Source organism: Pseudophryne corroboree, chromosome 2, assembly GCF_028390025.1.
Source record: "Pseudophryne corroboree isolate aPseCor3 chromosome 2, aPseCor3.hap2, whole genome shotgun sequence".
Taxonomy (NCBI): Eukaryota; Metazoa; Chordata; class Amphibia; order Anura; family Myobatrachidae; genus Pseudophryne; species Pseudophryne corroboree.
Window position 1 is genome coordinate 701,861,659 of NC_086445.1, and position 25,587 is coordinate 701,887,245.

General features: G+C 43.4%; 1 protein-coding gene across 1 annotated transcript in view; it reads left to right on the forward strand.

The window, feature by feature from the left end:
• The first annotated feature begins 663 nt into the window (after positions 1-663).
• The window catches only part of LOC135051111 (sushi, von Willebrand factor type A, EGF and pentraxin domain-containing protein 1-like), a 104,441-nt gene continuing 79,517 nt past the window's right edge, over positions 664-25,587 (forward strand). Inside the window, exons 1-3 of the mRNA XM_063957277.1 lie at positions 664-726; positions 10,763-10,881; positions 13,329-13,520. Of these exons, the coding sequence (XP_063813347.1) occupies positions 10,809-10,881; positions 13,329-13,520 (265 nt within the window). The 5' untranslated portion in view covers positions 664-726; positions 10,763-10,808. The remainder of the gene's footprint in view (positions 727-10,762; positions 10,882-13,328; positions 13,521-25,587) is intronic.

Sequence of the window (25,587 nt, forward strand, 5' to 3'; positions counted from 1 at the left end):
CCTACCATTACCATAAAAGCTATCCTTTGTGATTTTCTTCAAGCATACAGTGTTAATAAATGCCGTTCTGATTGTGAAGAGTGGCAGGATGCATCTCAAGCAAAATAACCATAAGTCAATCCTAGGAATCGATATTCCTCATTATTGTGTTGGTGCTATGTATGAGAATGCTGTTGCGGAGGTCTTTACGATGGCTCCAGTGTGATGGTTCAAGTGTCATGGCTCCAGTGCACATCCATCTTCTTTCTTGGGCAGCAGTGCAATGATTAGCAGCTCTGTAATGTAGAAAAATGCAGCTTAGGATGCATTTGCATAAACATGAATTAGGCCCTATGTACAGTACAGACTAAAGATGGTGTACCCACTTTTCAAACCTCTCATGGCCCTAATGTGTTAATTACAGTGGTCAAATTGTCCATTGGGAAGATGGTAACACTTTAATGGAGAAAAAGATAGGTTAGGAATACTTAGCATTAATTTATCACACCCATAATCTAGTAAATGTTCAGTAAAAGGTTTTTGCTTGGTATATGGAAAAAATAGTGGTGTGAAGTAAATGTGATACAGGTTAATATTTTATGTGACTTTGAATCAACCAGTACAGAACAGTAAAATGTTTCATATCTGGGCGGAGGCTAGAACTGTAAATAGGTAAAAGTTTCTAGAGTCTCCCATTTGGGATTACAGCTATATTAGGGCAGCATCTTGTTTGCAGTGCTCTAAAAGGTAAGAAGACCATATAAAACAAGCAAATCAGATCATAATGTGTTATATAACTGAACAAAAGAATTATACAGTATATCAGTCTGATGAATTACAGCATATCAACAAAAAAGATTGAGAAATTTCATACATTCTCAAATAATTCTGTTTAATGAAAGAAAGAGTGGAAAAATGAAAAATAATGTAGTGTACAATGTTTCCCTAAATTGATTATATACATTACTTTCATTAACATTAGGACCTGTATTAAACTTTCTTCATATATACAAATATTATCAGCACTATTAGCAATATTGTTTTTTTGCACTATTTTGCTTTAAATGCATTTCTTTTATGTTTTTGATTTCATTTTTTTTTTCTAATTCTTCATCCCTATCTTTTATATGTTAATTTGAAAAAAGGAATGTACTACTACAGTATACTGGCTATCTATTAAGCAATACGTATTCACCTAACTCAAAAAGAAAGTTGTAACAGTAATTTATTTACAAACAAATTCTAATAAACATGCCCTAATGTATTCTTACCTGCGCATTTTATAAAACAAGTATTTATTATTTATAAACTATTATATACTATTTTTTAAGTAATTTGGACCAGGGGTTTCTTTGAATATTTGGGCATGTATTAATATTTGTATACATGTTGTTGTTGTTGTTGTTGTTGTTGTTGTTGTTTTATTATGTTTATGATACATTTTAGTTTTTATGGACTACAAGTTAGTTTATATGCCATCATACATTATTTTTAGCTACTGTAGATTATATCTGGATAATTGGCATTCTTATAATTGGTGTTCTTCTCCAGAAAATAAATGCCCTTAGCAAAAGAGAGATTAAATAGTAAACATAAAAGTTCCTCTAGAATAGTTAATATCCAAGCACGGGGTAAAAAAGGAAAATCTCAAAACTTAATTTACTGTAGCTTAATATTTCTACATTTGCCCAGTTACCTAATTAAATTCCAAACTGCGTTTAATTTAAAATTAGGGAATTTTGGTTTCCAAAAAATTGCAATAAATTGTCAAAGCTCACCAAATACTTCACGGTCTATCCCTTCTAGTGAGTCCCTACATTGACTCTCAAATATGTGAGTATTGCTCTACATTATCTGGCACAATATATTACACAGATTTTAAATACAACTTTTGCTGTTTCAATTTATTACAATATTTTGGAAATTAAAATTCTCTGGTTTTAAATGAAATAAAGCTTGGAATTTAATTAGGTGAGCGTTGAATAAGTATTTTTTTTTTATTTACCTTAAATGTGTTGCCAAAATACTACTTGCACTGCTGTAAATTGAGCGCTGTAGATTAAATCCAATTGTATATAAAATATATAGTTAGATGGTGGACAATGGAATGAAGCGGTCAATGGAAAGGAAGTTAAAGGCTTATACTCTTGTTTTTATGGTGAAAAGTTCATAAAAATTGCGGTGCACTGGACCTGATAGACGTAACATCTTCAAACTTCTTTATTAAAAAATATATACACTATTAATAACATATGGTTAATGAAATTTTTTTAAATCAGTTATTTTATTTTACTAGGAAAGCGAAATAAAAATTAGTGGTTAAAACTTAGTTTATGTGTATCACTTTATTAATAAGTCTTATATACTCTAGAAGAGAACTGCAATCCATTCTTGGTGTTCGGTCATTTACTGCGTCATAATAAATCAAAATTTCTTGGTATCACAATAATATAATATTATGGGGGTGTATCCAAATAGCCGCAGTTAATTACGGGCATTGTGCCAGTTATATTATGATTATATGATCTGTCCTGCGGAAGATGGGTATCATTTGAAAGTACTGCATGAGCAAATATATATTTATCATGTATTCTGGTTTAAGATGTATTGTTGTGCAAAATAAATAAACTTAATCATGTATGTTACCCTGGTTGCAACCAACCAGGCGACTTGTTTTTGTGGCACAGGACTCAGGACTCGATCACTCAAACTGTCAGCCCCCACATCCCAATGTCTCAGAACTTACAGGAAGAAATGCTTGTAGAGTAAGAGGCAGAGCCGGAACTAGACTTTGTCATGCCCTGTGCTAGAGAGAGAATTGGCGCCCCCTTCCCATTTTTTTTCAATAGAGACATAAGGTGCATGCCATGTGGGGAAGGGACAAGACAAGAATGATCTCAGAGAAAGCCAATGCTATGATGCCCCTTTCCACACATATATATATATATATATATATATATATATATACATACATACACACACATTTATAGACCACTGCAGGAAAATGGATTTGGACACAAAGCCTCTATATACCATATTCATGCACTCAACTTGAGAGCTCGCTGTTGTTCAGTTACAATTAGGGTTATGCACCAGGCCATTTTTCCGTGTTTTGTGTTTTGGTTTTGGATCTGGATCTCCTTTGTGTTTTGGATCTGGATTGGTTTTGCCAAAACGACCCTTGTGGGTTTTGGTTTTTGTATTGGATATGTACTTTTTCGAAAATATCATCAAAACAGCTAAAATAACAGAATTTGGGGGTGTTTTTGTTCCTACAGTGTTATTAACCTCAATACCATTTATTTCCACTCATTTCCAGTCAATTTTGACCACCTCACTGCTCACAATATTGTTCACCAACATAGGCCAAAGCCTGGATGGCTACACTAAGCAACAGAGCAGCGGCACAAACACACGGCAGTTATTTCTATTTAAAAATGTTTTACAAATTAGTACTGTATTAGCAATAACCAATCAAACCAACTCACAAGTACTATCAATAGAAAACAATCTAACACAGAAATTTCCTAAGAATCGTGTGTATAATATCATTGCTCTAAAGTAGTTACCAAACAGCAAAGAAAATAAAAACCAAACCATGTGTAAAATAACAACAGCAGACAATGCCCCCTACACAAGTGCACATGCCTATTCTCAGTGCCCAGTCTGTACCTCTCTCCTGGGAGCCCTGGGTTGCTGATGACTGGCACTCTGTGACCATGTAAAGCCTTAAACAATCAGCCTTTTTGTCGAGTACCTCCCCAAAATCTCCCCAATTACAAAAAACAGCATTCCGTACCTGCGTAGTACAGTGCAGAATACTTTGGGACACACAGTTAAATATTGAAATACAGTGTGGGTTGGATACAGTGTGGGCCAGGTACAGTGCAGGATAAAGTGCAGGTTGGAGTGTGGGTAGGATATAGTGCACGTTGGCTACAGTGCAAGGTCAGATACAGTGCAAAATACAGTGTAGGTTGGATACAGTGCAGGATTCAATTCGGGTCGGAGCCAGTGCAGGTCAGAGTACAGGTTGGATACAGTGTAGGCTACAGTGCAAGTTGGCTACAGTTCGTGTCGCATACAGTGAGGGTTGGCTACAGTGCAAGCTCAGATACAGTGCACGTCGGATACAGTGCAGGTCAGTTACAGTATGGGTCGCATACACTGTGAGTTGTATATATTGTGGGCAGTAGCGGCTCTTGCCACGGGCAAGCAGGCTTTTTGCCCGGGGCACTTCTACCCTGAGGGCGCCGCCGCTGTGGCAAGAGCCGCTACTAATCTACCCTCCCTCCCACCCCGCTCCCCGGCTGCAGGAGCGAGGCTGGTAAGTATTGTGATTTTTATTTTTTAAGGTTTCAAAGCGGCGCTACTAAAGGGGGCACTACTAATGGGTCCACTACTACAAGGGGCACATATTGGTGGCACTACAAATGGGGGCACTACTACAGGGGGCACATACTGGTTTTACTACTTATGGGTCCACTACTATAGGGGGCACATACTGGTGGCACTACAAATGGGGGTACTACTACAGGGGGCACATACTGGTGGCACTACAAATGGGAGCACTACTACAGGGGGCACATACTGGTGGCACTACAAGTAGGGGCACTACTACAGGGGGCACATACTGGTGGCACTACAAGTAGGGGCACTACTACAGGGGGCACATACTGATGGCACTACAAATGGGGGCACTACTACAGGGGGCACATACTGGGGGACTACAAATGGGGGAACTACTACAGGGGGCACATACTGGGGGCACTACAAATGGGGGCACAGCTACAAGGGGCACAGCTACTGGGGCAGATCTACAGGGGGCACAACTACAGGGGGCACATACTGGGGGCAATGCTACAGGGGGAATAGCAACTGGGGGCACAGCTACTGGGGGCACTGCTACAAGGGGCACAGCTACAGGGAGCACAAATACAGGGGGCACTGCTACAGGGGGAACAGCTACTGGCGGCAAATTAACTGGGGGCACAACTACTGGGCACAGCTACTGGGGGCAAATCTACAGGGGGCACAAGTACTAGGGGCACAGCTACTGAGGACAAATCTACAGGGGGGCACAACTACTGGGGGCAAATCTACAGGGGGCACAAGTACTGGTGGCACAACTACTGGGGACACAACTACAGGGGGCACTGCTACAGGGTGCAAATCAACTGGGGGCACAGCTACAAGGGGCACCGATAATGGGTGCACTACTATAAGCGACACTGGTACTGGGGGGCACAACTACAGGGGGCACTACCAAAGGGGGCACTGCTACAGGGGGAACAGCCACTGGGGGGAAATTAACTAGGTGCACAGCTGCTGGGGGCACAACTACTGGGGGCACGCCCCTTCCCTATGAAGGAGCCATGCCCCTTCCCTATGAAGGAGACACGGCCCTGTTTTGGGGCGTGCACCAACTGTATTTTACCTGGAGGGGGGGGGGTGTCACAGGAAACTTTTGCCCTGGGCGCCACAAGGTCTAGAACCGGCCCTGATTGTGGGTCAGATACAGCGTGGGCTGTATAAAGTGTGGGTTAAATACAGTGTAGGTTGGATACAGCAGAGGTCGCATACAGTGTGCGTTGGATACAGTTCAGGTCAAATACAGTGTGGGTTGGATACAGTGTGGGTCAAATACAATGTGGGTCGGATACAGTGTGGTTCAGATACATCATGGGTTACAGTGCAGGTTGGATACAGTGCAGGTTAGATACAACAATAGTGCACTTACTGTGACAGAGGGTCCTCAGTGCAGGGTTGTCAGCAGTGCCTTCAGTGTGGTGGTGCCAGCAGTGTCGGCAGTGCAGGGGTGCCAGTGGTGTCCTTTAGAGTGGTAGTGTTGGCAGTGCAGGGGTGTCAGCAGTGTCCTCAGTGCGGTAGTGTCGGCAGTGCAGTTGTGCCAGGGGTGTCAGCCATGTTCTCAATGCAGTGGTGTCGACAGTGCAGGGGAACCAGCGGTGTCCTCAGTGTGGTGGTGCCGGCAGTGTCAGCAGTGCAGGGGTGGCATCAGTGTCCTCAGCGCTGTGGTGTCAGCAGTGCAGGGGTGCCAGCTGTGTCCTCAGTGTGGTGGTGCCAGCAGAGTCAGCAGTGCAGGTGTGGCATCAGTGTCCTCAGCGCTGTGATTTCGGCAGTACAGGGGTGCCAGCTGTGTCCTCAGTGCGGTGGTGCCTGCAGTGTCAGCAGTGCAGGAGTGTCAGTGGTGTCCTCAATACGGTGGAGTCAGCAGTGCAGGGGTGCCAGCGATGTCCTCAGTGTGGTGGTGCCGGCAGTGTCAGCAGTGTCCCCAGTGCAGTGGTGCCGGCAGTGTCCTCAGTGCAGTGGTGTCAGCAGTGCAGGGGTGCCAGTGGTGTCCTCAATGTGGTGGTGCCAGCAATGATGGCAGTGCAGGGGTGCCAGCAGTGCAGGGGTGCCAGTGGTGTCCTCAATGTGGTGGTGCCAGCAGTAGTCTCAGTGCAGGGGTGCCAGCAGTTTCGGCAGTGCGGGCAGTAGCCCCAGTGGAGTAGTGCCGGCAGTGTCGGCAGTGCAGGTAGTGCGGGCAGAGTGGACTGGGCTGTCTTAAGCATGGGCAGTGGTGTCGGCAGCATGGGCGATGGTGTCGGCAGTGTGGGCGGAAGGAGCTATTAGCACTGTGGGGGCATCCATCTTGCCCATTGTAGCCTATAGGGACACGTTGATTGGCTGGGAGCCATGACAGACAGCTCTCTCAGCCAATCAGTGGTCTTCCAGAGGTTACTATGGAGACCAGCGTCCGAGCCAAAACCTCAGGATCCGATAGCGGGATCCTGAGGTATTGCCTCGTTTTTGGATCTGAGTCAGGCAGGGAGCTCCGAGCCTGACTCGGATCCGGGCTCGAACCTCAAAGTTCAGGGAAGGGGGGGGGGGGCTTTGATTCTCTGAGAACCGAACCCACTCATCCCTAGTACTTTGTAAAAAAAAATCAACTTTGCAATTGAGCAGATCTATGTAGTGTGCAGTCACACATCCAATCCCTTGCAGCCACACACCACATAGATCAGCTCAGCTTGCGATAATTTTTACACAAAGAACAAGGTAAGCTTCAAATAGTTAGAATTCTCTGGCTTTCTATGTAAGGGCTAATAGCTCATTGAATAGATTGTCTGACTGCAATGCCACAGGCAATGAGTTTGAATCTCAGGTATGTCAGCATCTTGAAATGTAATAAAGGACAGCGTGACTGAATAACAAAGAAATCTCAAGTTGAGTTCATGAATGTTGCAAAGGTATTAGTGACAGAAGGGGTCAGGGTAGGAGGCAGGGGTGGTCAGGAGATGCTGGCCTTCAAAAAGGTGGAAAGCTAGCTGCAAGTGAAAGGAATTAAAATACTTGACAAATGCCACCAACAGCACCCCCTACACTGCAGCACTATGGCCCTCATTCCGAGTTGTTCGCTTGCTAGCTGCTTTTAGCAGCCATGCAAACGCTAAGCTGCCACCCTCTGGGATTGTATCTTAGCTTAGCAGAAGTGCGAACGAAAGGATCACAGAATGGCACCATAATATCTTCGAGCAGTTTCTGAGTAGCTCCACACCTACTCCTAGCTTGCGATCACTTCAGACTATTTAGTTCCTGTTTTGACGTCACAAACACGCCCTGCGTTCGGCCAGCCACACCCGCGTTTCACCAGGCACGCCTGCGTTTGTATCTGACACGCCTGCGTTTTTACACACACTCCCCGAAAATGGTCAGTTACCTCCCAGAAACACCCACTTCCTGTCAATCACTCTGCGGCCAGCAGTGCAATTGAAAAGCATCATTAGACCTTGTGTGAAACTGCATCGTTTGTTGTGAAAGCACGTCGCGCGTGCGCATTGCGTCCCATACGTATGCGCAGAAAAGCTGCTTTTTAGCCTGATCGCTGCGCTGCGAACAACGGCAGCTACCGATCAACTCGGAATGACCCCCAATGTGCGGTGCCTCCTCTGCACACACCTAGTTAGGGCCCTAGTAAGAGGTTAAATTGTGGAGTTACACTGCACCTGGATGCCCAGTCCCTGGACATCCATGAAGTTAGCACTAATATCCAGAAATAGGAGCTCACAGAGGTGAGGCTTGGAAAACAGATTTGCGCTGTTAGTACTAGAAGGTGATATCAGGTTTGTTGGGTAGTTGCATGTGCCCTGTGGGAGTTGGCAGCATAACTGGCTGCTGTTGACTGGTGCTGTACATATTCCTGTTGCTGTTTTACCTAAAGCATCTACGTGCAGTGTAATAATATACCATTGTATAATTGCCTGTATGCTGTATGTATCCATAAGAGTGCCAGGGTAGTGTGCAAGCTATGCATTCAGCTTTGTCAAGAAGAGTCCAATCAAATGGCAGAAAAAAGCACATATAAACCAAGTATCCTCACACATTTTACATGGACACACATATACACCAGGCTTCATTTGCTGTCAGAAGATAGTTTGTGGGCGAAAACCAGAGTCCTTGGAGGAAACCTACAAAAACATGGAGAGAACACATACACTCCAAACAGAAAGTGCTGTGGTTGGAATAAAACCTATGACCCCAGTACTGTGAGGCAATAATGCTAACCACTGGCTCACCATGCTGGTGTTATTTTGAGGTTTAATTTTACTAAGATCTGACATTTGTTATCATTCTTTATCTTCTGTTTGCCCATATGTACCCTGTTTTGAAGTTGGTGGGAATAGGACAAGCTAGAGCTACTCAGATCATCAGACTGTGCACGGTGTCCAGTGTATTTTAGGAGAGGAGTATGCTGATCTTGTAGGAGATGGTGGCATGTCTGGTTATGTTATTGAGGGCAGTGTAGCATGAGTCTGAGAGACAATGGATGGAGCAGGGCACCCTTCGGATCAGAGAGTGATGTAAGTCTTCCATCATATGAATGTAGGAATATTATGAGTTAAATCCACCTCTAAAAAACAAACCTCATACACTTAGCCGGTTATTTTACACCAGGGATCTATAATATCTTCTATTGCACACATTTCAATTTGGAACACATCAAGTATACTTCTAGGTGTGTTCTGCTTTCACTTAAATTACACATATTCCATCTGTCAACATTTTAAAAATAAATTATGATACAAATTACATAACTTTACAAATAGTATACTAAAGTTTCTACTTATATACATGTCCTCAGGGCCGGTTTTACGCATACGCTGGTTACGCATACGCTGGTTACGCAGCTGAGTAAGAGCTGTAACACACTACCCGGTTTTCCCCGGATGGCAAAAAGCCGGACAAACTTTGTCCAGCTTTTTGCCATCCGGCAGAGTCTTTCACACACAACGGCTTTGAGCCGTGTGTAATGCTGTGCGCATGCGCAGCAGCAGACACGGCTTGACAAAAAACCTCATTGTGTGTGAAAGCTCCCCTTCACACACACGGTTCTCTGCCTTCAAAGACTGCACCGCCCTGGCCCGGCAGCCGGACCTTCCAGTGGATATTTCCGGCTGCAACCTGGCAGCCGGGCCGGGGCCGTGCCGTGTGAAAGGACACATTGCGCTGCATGTGTCTCTGCAGCGCGGCAGTGGTAAAAAGCCAGGTGGGATTTTGCCGGGCTTCGGGAGCCGGCGTGTGTGTTTCATCCCTAGGGCGCAGCATAGAGCAGGGCGCCCTACTCAGCTGCACCAGCAACATGTGTAACGCTGGCCCTACCTGATATGCTGTACCTGCCCAGGGACTCACCGAGCAGGCATTGATGTTGGCGCCGATACGCCGTGTCTGGCAATGCACCCGGCTACAGAAACGTGAAGAAACACAAAATAAACTATCACTCCCAAAACTTCTCTCGGAGGGACAGCATGGGCTGCTGGGAGTGGTAGTTTATTTTTAGATTCTTCACATTACTGAACACGCAAAATAAACTACCACTCCCAGAAGCCCTTGCTTCTTCATAGTACTACAGTGTGGTGCGGTGGCAGGTACAGCGCGGCCACGGTGGCGCCAGCACCACTGCCTGCTCAGTAAGTCTCCAGGCAGGAGCTAGCAAGCTGCACAGGGGGCATATTTGCTGACAAGGTTGATGAGGCTGGGGAGTGACCCTGTGATGGAATCACCGCGCTCCTCACTCTTGTCTATGGCTGCGCGCGGGTAACAGCCACTGAGCTGCGGGTGCCTGCTGGCTCCTCCCTGGGAGTAAGGTGTATGACACTGGGAGTAAGGTCTATGACGTCTGTGGCTACATCATGGTGCAACCGCGCAGGGAGAGACTGCTGCTTCTCTGGCACCGACATCCAGGACCATCCACTCTGACAATGCCCTCCGCTGGCTGGAACAATATTATGTGGGCTAGCTGGAGCCGGAGGAGAGGGGAGAAGCTGCACTACAGGTGAGGATTATGTGTGGTGGGGTGCATAGACAGGCGTACTTATAATATGCTGCCCATTTAGAGAGGAGTTGCCTGTTACCCACCTAGTGCAGGTGTGGTGCTGTGCTATAAAGTGTACATCAGCAGGACACCCACAGGGCAGAGGTACTCTTCATCTGGGGTTGGGCAGGTGTGCGCGTATAAGGGGCTCTACTGTGGCGTTACATGTATAAGCGGCTATACTATGTGGTGTAACATGTATAAGACGATGTACTGTGTAGTGTATTGTGAATAACAGACACTACTGTGCGGTGTAATGTGAATTGGTACTATTCTGTGACCACATCCCTCCCCCAAGAAGCCACGCCTCTATATATTCCACTGAGGGGCGGCAAAATATATATTCGCTTACCAGAAAAAATTGTCTCGGGCCGACCCTGCATGTCCTTTTATATTTCTTATATTACCTAGGTTGAGAAAAAGGTCAGTTTTCCAAACAAACAGCTTGCAAGTCATCATGTCTTATTCACCTGCTGGTCCATGGAACTTAAGAATCATGTTATTCTCAGCACTGGCTGCAACTGTTTTCAGTAAGTCTGAAGTTATACGTAATTACTATGTATGTACTTTCTAAATATTTATTATGGGATGCGGTCAAGATCCCGCTGGACAGAATCCCGGCAGTCAGAATACCGACACCGAAATCCTGACCGGCACAATCCTGACATATTCTCCCTCTGTGGGTGTCCACAACACCCACAGAGGGACAATAAATTAGTGCCCGCAAGGGGCTGCGTTGCGCTCGCCCCCCTGTCGAGATTGTGCTAGCCGGGATTCCGGTGTCGGGATTCCGACCGCCGGGATCCCGTCCGGCGGGATTTCGTACTGATCCATTTAATATAGCATCAGCATTATCCAGTATCTAATTAACTAATTAAGTTGTAAGAAAATAAAATTATTACCCCAGGTTTAGAATGATTTTCCAATGCAAATGTAAAATCTGCAAGCTAAAACAAAACATTAAATACAGTTAAAAGACAGAATGAACAGAAGCCAACCCGTAAATGTAATAATTATTTATTGTCAGAGAAGGTAGGAGGGGGGTTCTATATACTTTGAATTTTAAAGTATACATGAGGTGGACAACCTTTACCTGTACCAAGGAATTTTACAAGCCTTTAAAGGTATTTTATGTTTACACAAAATATATAATTGCAATGCTGGTAGACAGGATGCCAGCAGTCAGAATACGGACCGTGGCATCCCGATGATCATACTGTAATAGTGACAGGGAAAGGTAAGTATACCTACCTTCCACCAATGGCCCCCTAACTCTAACCTTACCCTGTAGCAGCCTTAATCTAACACCCCCCCCCCCCCCCCCCGCCGCAGCCTAACCCTAAACCACCTGGTGGTGGATAAACCTAACCCCTCCTCCCCACAGCCTAGACCTAACAACCTAACACCCCCCCCCCTCCCCCCTCATGCAGCCTAACCCTCCCTGGGGGTGCCTAAACCTAAGCCCCCAGCCTAAAAAGTCCACCCCAAACCCCACACACCTACCCCACGGCTTATCACTCCGACAGCCCAGCAGTGTTTCGAATGGGATTGAGGGTGTAGGAATTTAGGAATTCCAGCGCGGTAATTGTGATCCCTGTTGGAATTCAAGCACCTGCATTCCAATCAGTGTTGGGTTTCTGGCATCTGTATTTTGCCAGCTGGGATCGCTATCACCGGGATCCTGACTGGATCCCAATGAGATGCTTCATGCAATGTACATACCATTGGATAGCAATGAGAAGGCAGTACAGTATGTGCAAGTTGGTGAGAAAGAAGTCAGAACTTTTTGCAATGGACAACTTGTGCGATCTCATATGTGCAGTTGCTTATCTTTATTTTGGTTGCTCATTAGAATTAAAAAGTAATGATGAAAAGCAAAAGGCTGTCCCAGTATACACTTCAAATACAAATATTGATAATCAGGTGAAAAATGGAAAGTGAAAAGCAGAATAGGGCAAAACATCAAATTACTGAAGGAACTATGGCCCTCATTCCGAGTCGTTCGCTCGGTAATTTTCTTCGCATCGCAGTGAAATTCCGCTTAGTACGCATGCGCAATATTCGCACTGCGACTGCGCCAAGTAATTTTACAATGAAGATAGTATTTTTACTCACGGCTTTTTCTTCGCTCTGGCGAACGTAGTGTGATTGACAGGAAATGGGTGTTACTGGGCGGAAACACGGCGTTTTCGGGGCGTGTGGATAAAAACGCTACCGTTTCCGGAAAAAACGCAGGAGTGGCCGGAGAAACGGGGGAGTGTCTGGGCGAACGCTGGGTGTGTTTATGACGTCAAACCAGGAACGACAAGCACTGAACTGAACGCAGATGCCGAGTAAGTCTGAAGCTACTCTGAAACTGCTAAGTAGTTTGTAATCGCAATATTGCGAATACATCGGTCGCAATTTTAAGAAGCTAAGATACACTCCCAGTAGGCGTAGGCTTAGCATGAGCAACTCTGCTAAATTCGCCTTGCGAGCGATCAACTCGGAATGAGGGCCTATGTTTAGGTTAGCAAAGAAAAGTAGTTTGGGCTTCCCAACACTGATTATTGCATTACAGTGTCCAAATACCAGGATAGGCCAACTAAGGGCACATTTATTGATTCAACTTCTGCCCATATTCCCCTGCCACTTACATCATGAGCCTTGTCCTTTTGACTTTAGTCGACAGTTGACCCTTTCCATGCTCACCCACTTAATTCAAGATAGCATTGACTGTGAAAAAGTTAAGATTGGTTCTAGTGAGTCTATACCAAGTAACTGGAACTACCCTATATTTTAATTTTGCAAATTGGAGATTCAACTCTATTTTATGCTTCAATCTCTAGTCAGGAAAGATTGGCTTTATATATAAAAAGTTGACCAAAATAATTTTAAGCAAAAAAGAGTTACATAAAAAAGAAATATGTGAGTTATCTCTTGTTATAGTAAGTTGTTTAGATCTCATCAAAATTGTTTTCATTATTTCATTACACAGGTGATTGTTCAAAGCCTCAGAATCTTACGCATGCTGTACTCAATGAACCTGTTACTTTGGATTCTTATGCAGAGGGGACTAATTTCACATATTCCTGTATACCAGGATACATTAATATCCCACTCATAAGTAATGTCACTTTCTGTCAGAATGACAGTACATGGTCAATATCTACGGATGACTTCTGTGGTAGTAAGTATGTTATGGTCAATGACAGCTTGCAGGTGTAACATAACTGTTATGTAAACATATACTGTAAAATGCAAAAGAAGTAGTTGGGAGAATTACATTTATATAAATGGTGTAACTGCTTAACTAACTTACTAAATGACTGACTGCCTAACATCAGTCATTAGTTGTGGATTATTTGTTGTTGAAGTTCTAGTTAAACGATACCGCACAAAAGTAGCTGGTCAAGTAGACATCTAAATGATTATGGGGCAGCTGTACCAAGCCTTGGAGAGGGATAATGTGGAGAGAGAAAATATCAACCACTTAGCTCCTGTTATTTTTCAAATACAGCCTGTAACATGGTAGTTAGAAGCTGATTGGTTGGTACTTTGTCTCTCTCCACTTTATCACTCTCCAAGGCTTAGTACATCTCCCCCTGAATCTTTTAGCACCATAATGTAAAAATATAATGTCTCATTGATAATACTGAACTTAACCTGTAAACTTTAGAGCCTATTTATCATTGGTGGCTAGTGAGTCACAGTAACAATCATTATGTATCACTGCATATTGCAGCTATCTACCACATGGGGGCAACACTGCGAGCCCCAGTGAAATTTACCCCTGAGTGATAACTAAATGCCTCTTGTATCATGTGGTCTGGCAAAAGACAGGTCTCTCAGGAGGCACTGGACACAATGTAGAAGGTAAGTAACACCATTCACAGATGGTGTTACTTTGCATAGAAGGGCAAAGCTTTATGTTGCTTGATAAATTGAGTCATTTTATCATACCCATACTGTAGATATGTAAGAGCCAGCAACTACAGAAGGTCAACATCATATAAATCTCTGATTTTTTTAGTGTCAACCTTTTGTTTAATATAACACAGCTGTTTCCCTTTGGCTTCAGTGCTTAATATTCAGACCCCTACATTACAAAAAAAAAACAAAAAAACAAAAAAAAACACTACAATTATTTTTTATTTTCAAGTATATTGTAAATCTTTGAAAAGCAAAGCAAATCATTCTTCTGCAACCTTTCTTTTTAAAGAAAAAGGAAAAACATGAGAACAGGGAAAACTACTGCAGAAAAGCAGCAACAACAATAATAATAATAATGATGATAATAATAATAATAATAATAATAATAATTAAAAAAAATAATAATAATTTTATAGTGCTTTTCTTGAGCAGGACTCAAAGTTACTTTACATGCATCAAAAACATAGCACAGAGGCTTAGTATTATAGCATTAAAAAAAAAAAAAATAGTGATCATAAAAGGCACAGTGAGCTTGATGAAGGGTTGGTGCAGCCATTTTGTTTAATAAATTCCACAGGTTACATAACACACCCACGAAAAGTACCAGGCGAAGCAGCCATGTTCAGCACACTACTAAGGTCACCCTTGGGTGGAATAGGCAATTCCTAAAAGATATTACATAAAATGCCTAATTCAGAAAGGATTGCAGATTCTGCTTTTTAGCAGAATCTGCAATCCTTGCAATCGCCACCCATCACAGGACAAGGCCGTCCAGCATACTACCCACTGCGCACCCACAGCGATCACACTGCGCAGTTAATGTGATCCAATCGCATTAACTGCTCTCGCATGTGCAGGATGGGACCTGAGCGTGCGCAGAGCACACCTTTCTCAAAAATTGTAGTCACATGGCGATTGCGATGCCACCTGATTTAGGCACAAAGTATACTACAGCTAGAGGCAGAGCTCTGATATAACAATCCGTTCCACACAGAAAAAAGGTGCACACTCAAAGTACTAACACTGCTAATCAGAATAATTATAAAAGCTTGGCAATAAAAGGTTTAAGTCCAGAGCACGGGATCCCCCAGGCAAGCACAAGCCAACAGCCATACATCACCATGCAACATGTATCAGCACATATCTGCTACTTCTTACTACTATAACACTTTTTAACACTTAAACCTGACACTAGTGTGATGCCCTGGGTTGGTTGGTTGGCTTGTGCTGGCCTAGAGGATCCCGTGCCCTGGACTTGAACCTTAGTGTTATAGGGACCCAGCACATGAGGTCACCTGGTCGTGGTTGGTGGGCCCATATTTTTGGGCAAAATTATGCACTTCATATTTACACTATTTTATATTGCAGAGTTTATTATAATTATTGTGATTAGCCGTGTGGAACTATAAGTCTCATGGTAGCACCTATCATTATGTTTAGAATTAGGGTGTGCAGTCCAAGTCTCCCCCCCCCCCCATATAACAATCAGTTCAAAGTATTTTTCACCCCAGCCACGGGCGTACCAAGTGAGGCAGCTATTTTGGGTGCACCGCAAAGGTTACAGTGTGTGCGATAAACCATACAACAAAATAAGACACATCCAGGTGTAATATGATATTCACTGAATTAATACATCCATATGTTGTTCACCTCGCTCCTGAAAAAAGCATCCAAGACAGCCATGCAACCTTTGCACTGCGTAGGTTACATCTGACAGGGTGTAAAATTAATCGAAAGTATAATATAACATCCAGGTGAAGGAAAGAAAAAAATATATAGATGCTGAATACAAAGAAATAATACAGTAGTATTAAAACAATGGTGACAGCACTATAAGTACTATGGTAAAGTTAATAAAAATGTAAAAAATAGAGTAAACTGCAATAAGCCAACATAGGGATTAATACAAAAACAAATTACAATCAAAGTTTACTAAAATGTTAAAAACATTCTACTTTTCAATACAAAAAAAATTGACCAAAGACATTTTGCAGGAAATATACTCCATTCCTCACATATACCATATTTTCTCTATTATTAAGTAGAGCTGAGTGGTTCTGTTTTGGTTAAAATTAACACACTTTGTGGTTTTCAGTTGAATCAAGTCCAGGCTAAGGTCTTCCCACCAAGTTCTGATCTTGGATCTATAAAATAAATCTTATGCGTTTTGGATAGCATGTACTGTAAGTACCTCCCTTGAGATTTGAGGTACAATTTCACACTGGAAATTATGGTAAATGAATGCTATTGAGGTCTATAATATCAAAGGAATAAAAACTGGACCAAATGACATTATTTTAGCTGTTTTTATCAATTTTAAAGAAATCCAGATCCAAAACTTGAGGATGCTTTGCCAAACACAAACCAAAATGATTTCAAACATTTTGGTCTGCACACATGTCTATTATTAAGGTAAGAAAACATGCAGTATGAAAGACACATGATGCATTAAACAAAAAATAAATGTTAGTAGTTTTATATGTAAAAATGAATACAATTTTTTTTCATTGCCTTCAGTAACTGGACTTAATATATTAATAATATAATTAGTGGTAATTATTAAAATATTTTAATTATTGTTACTTATAAATCAAGATTTTTAACTTAATAATACTAATAATAATAATAAAAGAGTTCCCATTATATATTAGGTAATATTCACTTAGTATAATTAAGTCATATGTTGTATATAAGTCCACACATTTGTCTGTGAATATGATAGTTTGGTATTCAGTGATATATACCGTATTATTTGTGCAGTTTTTATTGTTGCATAATTGTTTGGATAATATATAAGACACTATCAGTCTCCTTAAGATGTAAATTGCGTTAATCAGATGGTAAACTCTTTCTAGATAAATATACTCTTGTCTGGCTTTACCTCTCAATGTTAGGTTCCTGGTGCTCAGAACAAGGGAGATGTTCATGAAGTGAGTCCAGAGCACCAGGACGTAACGCTGGGAAAGGGGAATGGAAAGGAAATAGCCCCTGGCGCCCTAACTCTGTTGTCTCACCCGTGCTATCGGAAATCCCTTGCGAGACTATGGTTTCTTGAGCCCTTGGCAGCCACGTTTGAAGGGCGGATTATGTCTGCCCAACTCCGGTGCCCCCCGGTCTTAGTGAGAGACAAAGGGAAATCCGAGGCAGAATGATAACAAAAGGACCTCTAACTAAGCAAACAGGCCAGGGGCTACAAGCTAACTAAAAACCTAAAGTATGTGCGGAGAAACCGCCAAAGGAAAAGAACAACAAAGGAAATGCTGATCACACGCCGACACAATACCTTTGTGTACCGGCGGTGACAGCATAAGCAGAACCCTCTGCAAAACACCAGGGACAGAAACAATAATGGAATACCGCGGCCTAGGCCAACGGACGCGAGAGAGTCGCTACTCACGGAACCGGTACGAATACTGGCAAACGGACAGGAACTTCTAATGCTGCCGACACCGACTCTCAGAACTGGAGGACAGGCAGAATCCCAAACGACAGACCGGTGGACACCAGGAAGCCAGAAGACTTGACCAGGGACAGGCAAAGCCACTGGAACTCAGGGCAGGAACGCCTAACAGCAGGACACGGGATCAGACACAGGAATCGACACAGGAATCGACACAGGGACTGACACAGGGACTGACACAGGAATCAACACAGGGACTGACAGGAACCAGCTCAAACTTCAAGCAGACTGCGAACCAAGGAATATCACCAGCATCTGTGAATTGCAAACAGCCAGCATATAACAGAGAGGCCTAATTAATAATCCCATGCAGCTGCCCTGTGCATGACTCTAAACTGACAAGATGCAATTAGCAGCCAGGTGAGGCTGAACACATGGGAACAAGCTGCAATTACACAGACTCACCAGCGGCAGCAGACAAGAGTATTCTAAAACAGAGCAACGGGAAATCCTGGCATGCAAGACAACTTTATAAACATAAAATAGGAATGAACCACTACCTGTGGTTCATAACAGTATCCCCTCCTTAAGGGTGAGCTCCGAGCACCCCATGACACCCACGGGGAACATAAACAGAAGTATAACATGAAATACAGAACAAAACTGCAAAACAGGAATGAGCCACAGCCGTGGCTCATAACATTACCCCCCCCCCTTGAGGAGGGGTCAAAAGACCCCAAAATTCAGACTATCCAGTACAAGGGATACAAAAAAAAAAAAAAAAAACCTGACACACTGGTCTAACAGACAGGAAAACAAAAAACAAGCTGTAGCAACAACTTGTAACAGTGCCCTCCCATTGATGGTGGCCACTGGACACAAGACAAGGAAAAAAAAATCTCTCTTTTTTTTTTTATCAAGGCAAGAGTCAAAAATTATTTCTTTTTCTTCTTCTTCTTTTTACAAAGCTCTTTAGGTCTGACCAAGGTAATTCCCCAAACATTGTCTGAACTGATGGTACCACCCAGCAAGGCTGCGTCCAAATCAGAGACAGGTCTCTTACCCTTGGGAGCTGAACTTTCTGGTAAAGTACTATTATTAGAAGAAGAAGTCAAAAAAGCACATCCTGCAGTCAAAACAACGGGCTGGGACTCTTGTGCCGAGTTTACAGTATTTGGTGGACTCTCAGCAGACAAGACGGGTGACTTAGAGGAACCTGAACTAATTTCTTTGGAACCATATCTTTTAATAATTGCATCACTGAATGCTGGGGGATCCTGAAGAATGGGATCTTCAGCTTTCATTAGGCTGGTCGCCCACTCAAAAGGCTCTCCTCTAAAAGAATAAATCAGATAAAGCACAAGGTTCTCTGAAGTGATGCCCAGAAATGGTCTAGACAACATAATAATGTAATAGTGTTTGTAAAGTGCCAAAAATTGGGCTAAGTCCCCATCAAAGATTATGGATGTTGAGATATCAGAGTCAGGATCTGTTTCCTTCCCATCTGACTGACTGGAGTGCTTTGCTAGGACCTGGTCACTATTGACCTTACTCGAGGCTGAGACTCTCTGAACCCCACCCGGGGCTGAGACTTTCTGAACCCCACCCGGGGCAGTGACTTTCTGAACCCCACCCGGGGCAGTGACTTTCTGAACCCCCACCTGGGGCAGTGACTTCCGGGAACCCCGCTGGGGCAGTGACTTCCGGGAACCCCGCTGGGGCAGTGACTTCCGGGAACCCCGCTGGGGCAGTGGCCTCCGGGAACCCCGCTGGGGCAGTGGCCTCCGGGAACCCCGCTGGGGCAGTGGCCTCCGGGAACCCCGCTGGGGCCAGCACCTCGGATTCTTTTACTGGGACCGGGCCATTGGCCTCCCTGACTGGGATCGGGCAATCGGCCTCCCTCTCTAAGTCGATAATTATCGAAAGTTCTCCCGGGACTATGACTTCCGGGACTTTTGCTGAAGCAATAACGTTCAGATCCTCCGCTAATGCTATGCTTCTTAAGTTCTTTCCTGGGGAAGCAACTTCTAGACCCTTCTTTGGGGCTGCGTCTCTCGAGACCCCACTTGGGGATATTACTTCAAAGATCCCTTCTGGGGTTTTGCTTCTCGAGTTCCCTTCAAGAGCTATGGTTTTAGAGACCCTTTCTAGGGTTGCGCTTTTCAAGTCCCTACCTGGGGTGACAGCTTCTGAGACCCCTTCCGGTATGGACACCTGAACTATAATATTTGATGTCCCTCTATAAGCTAGGGCATCGGGTACCGCTCCAGCACTCTGGGCATCGGGTACCGCTCCAGCACTCTGGGCATCGGGTACCGCTCCAGCACTCTGGGCATCGGGTACCGCTCCAGCACTATGGGCATCGGGTACCGCTCCAGCACTATGGGCATCGGGTACCGCTCCAGCACTATGGGCATCGGGCACCGCTCCAGCACTATGGGCATCGGGCACCACTCCAGCACTATGGGCTACGGGCACCACTCCAGGACCCTGGGCTACGGGCACCACTCCAGGACCCTGGGCTACGGGCACCACTCCAGGACCCTGGACTACGGGCACCACTCCAGGACCCTGGACTACGGGCACCACTCCAGGACCCTGGGCTACGGGCACCACTCCAGGACCCTGGGCTATGGGCACCACTCCAGGACCCTGGGCATCGGGCACCACTCCAGGACCCTCGGCATCGGGCACCACTCCAGGACCCTGGGCATCGGGCACCACTCCAGGGGCTTGCAACTCCGCTTCCACAGGAACCTCAAGAGAGGAGAGAAACATTCTCTTTTGATTCCTGAATCTATAATGGGGCTCCCTTGCCCAAGGACCCCAATTATAGGACAGAGAGCTTTTTAGTGTGGGTTGTGTGACAAGTACCTCTGCCACAGTAGAGACAGGAGTAGGTCTTGTATCCTGACTCAACTTGGCCAGAGGGCAAGACTCGTCACCACACTTTGGCTTGCGCAACTCACAGGTCTGCAGATAGTGGCCTAAACCCCCACAATATAGGCACAAGTTTAAGTTTCTGCGACGCAGACGCTCCTCTTCTGAGAGCCTGGGCCGCAGAAAACTTTTAAACCTTTTCTCTTCAATTAAACCAGAGGATTCTCTTGTCACCATACTGTGAACAAGAGTCTCTTTAGAGATAGATGTACTCTCAACGACTTCTGGCAAGATGAGCAAGATTTTAGTCAGTAGGTTTTGCAGTTGCTTTAGGGATTGCTGCAAAACTTCTAGTCGCTCTGGTCTCAAAGCACTGAATACAGAGTTCAGGGCTGCGAGAGATGCCTGCAGGGCTTGCATAGTAGACATAGGAGGATTTAAAACTAGACAAGACAAGGCAAGACTAAAATTTTTGCTAAACAAAACAAGACTTTTTTTTTTTTTTTTTTTTAAACACCGGACTGGATTCTAAACACCGGACTGGATTCTAAACACCGGACTGGATTCTACACACTGAATTCTGCACACTGAATTCTGCACACTGAATTCTGCACACTGAATTCTGCACACTGAATTCTGCACACTGAATTCTAGACAGGACTGGATTCTAAACACCGGATTGGATTCTGCACACTGAATTCTAGACAGGACTGGAATCTAAACACCGGATTGGATTCTGCACACTGAATTCTAGACAGGACTGGATTCTAGACTAGACACTGGACTGGGCCAAAAAAGAAAAAAAAGTTTTATTTCTTTTTTGTGGTATGGCTGGTGATAATGTTAGGTTCCTGGTGCTCAGAACAAGGGAGATGTTCATGAAGTGAGTCCAGAGCACCAGGACGTAACGCTGGGAAAGGGGAATGGAAAGGAAATAGCCCCTGGCGCCCTAACTCTGTTGTCTCACCCGTGCTATCGGAAATCCCTTGCGAGACTATGGTTTCTTGAGCCCTTGGCAGCCACGTTTGAAGGGCGGATTATGTCTGCCCAACTCCGGTGCCCCCCGGTCTTAGTGAGAGACAAAGGGAAATCCGAGGCAGAATGATAACAAAAGGACCTCTAACTAAGCAAACAGGCCAGGGGCTACAAGCTAACTAAAAACCTAAAGTATGTGCGGAGAAACCGCCAAAGGAAAAGAACAACAAAGGAAATGCTGATCACACGCCGACACAATACCTTTGTGTACCGGCGGTGACAGCATAAGCAGAACCCTCTGCAAAACACCAGGGACAGAAACAATAATGGAATACCGCGGCCTAGGCCAACGGACGCGAGAGAGTCGCTACTCACGGAACCGGTACGAATACTGGCAAACGGACAGGAACTTCTAATGCTGCCGACACCGACTCTCAGAACTGGAGGACAGGCAGAATCCCAAACGACAGACCGGTGGACACCAGGAAGCCAGAAGACTTGACCAGGGACAGGCAAAGCCACTGGAACTCAGGGCAGGAACGCCTAACAGCAGGACACGGGATCAGACACAGGAATCGACACAGGGACTGACACAGGAATCAACACAGGGACTGACAGGAACCAGCTCAAACTTCAAGCAGACTGCGAACCAAGGAATATCACCAGCATCTGTGAATTGCAAACAGCCAGCATATAACAGAGAGGCCTAATTAATAATCCCATGCAGCTGCCCTGTGCATGACTCTAAACTGACAAGATGCAATTAGCAGCCAGGTGAGGCTGAACACATGGGAACAAGCTGCAATTACACAGACTCACCAGCGGCAGCAGACAAGAGTATTCTAAAACAGAGCAACGGGAAATCCTGGCATGCAAGACAACTTTATAAACATAAAATAGGAATGAACCACTACCTGTGGTTCATAACAGTATCCCCTCCTTAAGGGTGAGCTCCGAGCACCCCATGACACCCACGGGGAACATAAACAGAAGTATAACATGAAATACAGAACAAAACTGCAAAACAGGAATGAGCCACAGCCGTGGCTCATAACACTCAAGAAGTACATCAGTAAGTCATTGCAGATTTCTCATTTGCCCTGTTCCTCTAGAAGAATAAATGGTCCCTAAAAAGACTACTACTGATAACTGCTCTATTGTAATGTGCTTATGAATACAATCCTTATTATTTTGAAAAATATTGCTTTTTGTTCTATTTAATAGATTACATTTGTAAGAAAAGGAAAATTAAACCCAAAACTAATTGTCAATGTTCTGGTATTAAGATCGTTTTGCTAGAAACTGTTTATCCACCGACCATTTTGTAATGAGCTAATGTTTGTAACGTCTAGAAGAAGTGCTGTAGTGTTACAGTTGCCCTAATACCATAATATTCAGGAAAGAAAAGCACTTCCTTTCTGGCCTCCCTGTTAATACGAAGAATTTTTTTTTTCTAATGCAAAACTTCCATTATTTACTGATATTGGTGTGATATTTGCTTTAATAAAAATAATGACAATATATAAAAAAAAAACATTCATAATCATCTGAATATAACAAAGTGGCAAAATATCAAATATAAGTAATCTGATTAAAACACAGAAAAGTAAACTTTTAACTTTATTTGAAATAAAAGTAAAAGGTCCACATAAGGTTTTGTTGTATTTTTAAACTAGTGCTCTAAAGATAACAGAAATACAGTACAGTGATACACTTTTAATTTTTTTCTTTAATGATTACATTTTGTACAGTGTTTTCTCCACATGCTATAGGTTTACATTCACATGATATTATAGATAAACAGTTTGACAGCCATAGTAGTAAATCCGAGAGTACCATTACGCTTTTTTACACAATATGGTATAATACACAACAATGAGTAATGTCTTGACATTAATATATAATGACATAGCGGACAAACTAAATGAGTTTTTTTCAACGGTATTTACAAGAGAAGGCCAAATTCAGGGACTAATGCACAATCTCAATAATGATAATGTCCCACTGGTAAGTGCTTATTTAAGTGAAGAGGTAGTCTGTGATCGATTAAAAAATTTAAAGATTAATAAGTCAGCAGGTCTCGATGGAATTCACCCAAGGGTTCTAATGGAGCTTCACTCTGAACTTGCAAGACCGCTATTTTTGATCTTTAAAGATTCAGTTATATCGGGTATGGTTCCCAAAGACTGATGTATAGCGGAAGTAGTGCCAATATTCAAAAAGGAAAGTACAGCTGAACCGGGTAATTATAGACCAGTTAGTCTTACATCTATAGTGGCGAAAGTATTAGAAGGTATTCTAAGGGATAGTATTCAGAAGTTCCTTGAAGTCAATAAGGTCATTAAAAGGAATCAACATGGATTTATGAAGGACAGATCATGTCAAACCAACTTACTTGGCTTTTATGAAACAGTAAGTGCAAACCTTGATCAGGGTAAGGAGGTGGATGTAATCTTTTTAGACTTTACCAAAGCTTTCGACACTGTACCACACATGCAACTTATTTATAAGCTACAAGAAATAGGGCTAGGGAGCACAAAATGCACTTGGGTCAAAAATTGGTTAGATAATAGGGAGCAGTGCGTTGTGGTTAATAGATAATTTTCAAATTGGACTGAAGTGCTAAGTGGTGTGCCATAAGGGTCGGTACTAGGACCACTATTGTTCAACATTTTCATTAATGACCTAACAGAAGGTCTAGAGACTATGGTGTCAATTTTTGCAGACGATACCAAATTGTGTAAGGTTATAAATACGGAGGGGGATGCTGAGTCTCTTCAGAATGACTTAGTTAAATTAGAAGCATGGGCAGCCAAATGGAGAATGCACTTCAATACAGACAAGTGTAAGGTAATGCACTGTGGTAGCAAGAACAAAAATTACACCTACATACTAAATGGGGTAAAATTAGGGGATTCTGTACTGGAAAAGGACTTAGGTGTTCATATCGATAGCAAACTAAGCAAGCAGCAGTACCCAAAGTAGGATTGCAGCAAAGAAGGCTAATAAGATATTAGCATGCATAAAATGGGGAATTGATGCAAGTGATGAGAGTGTTATACTCCCATTATATAAATCACTAGTGAGGCCACATCTTGAATACTGTGTGCAATTTTGGGCACCATACTACAAAAAGGATATTCTGGAGCTAGAAAAGGTTCAGAGGCAGGCGACCAAACTAATTAAGGGCATGGAGACACTGGAATACGAGGAAAGGCTTGCAAAGCTAGGCATGTATACATTGGAGAAGAGGAGACTAAGAGGGGACATGATCAACATCTACGAATATATAAGGGGACAATACACACAGCTTGTGCAGGACCTGTTTTTGGTAAGATCAGCACAGAGGACACGTGGACACTCGCTTAGGTTAGAGGAGAGAAGATTCCGCACAATGCAGTGTTTGGAATTCCCTGCCTGTGGGAGTTGTAATGGTGGACTCAGTCAATACCTTTAAGAATGGGTTAGATAAATTCCTAATGGATAAGGATATCCAGGGTTATGGTGCATTGTCGCGCACTATAGTTACTATGAACAGAGGAATAAAACACAACGGCTGACATCAGCATCAGACAAAATTTAGACCAAAATAATCCTGTATAGGAGACCACAAATAGGTTGATCTTGATGGACAAATTGTCTTTTTTCAACCTTAGATACTATGTTACTATGTTACTATGACAGTGTTTTTAACAAATGTAAAAATCACATGGCAATTACTTCATATAATATAGAAGATACACTTGTTTTCTTTGTTATGGTACACAAAAGGTGCTGGTACTTTTTTTCTAAAAATTTTTAGTTTTATAACTAGCAGCAGAAACAGGACAAATAAGTGAAGTCAGTTCAGAAATTATTGTTGTTATTATTATTATTATTATTATTATTAATGATGATAATAATAATAATAATAATAATAATAATAATAATAGTTGGAAGCAACTATAAATCTTGTATCAACTTGTAACTATGGCTGAATATCCAAGCAGCAGGTTAGAAGCAGCTAGTTCATTCTGCTAATCCTTGCTGTCATCATTACGTCTTCTTGCACCAGCCCTCAAACTTCCCT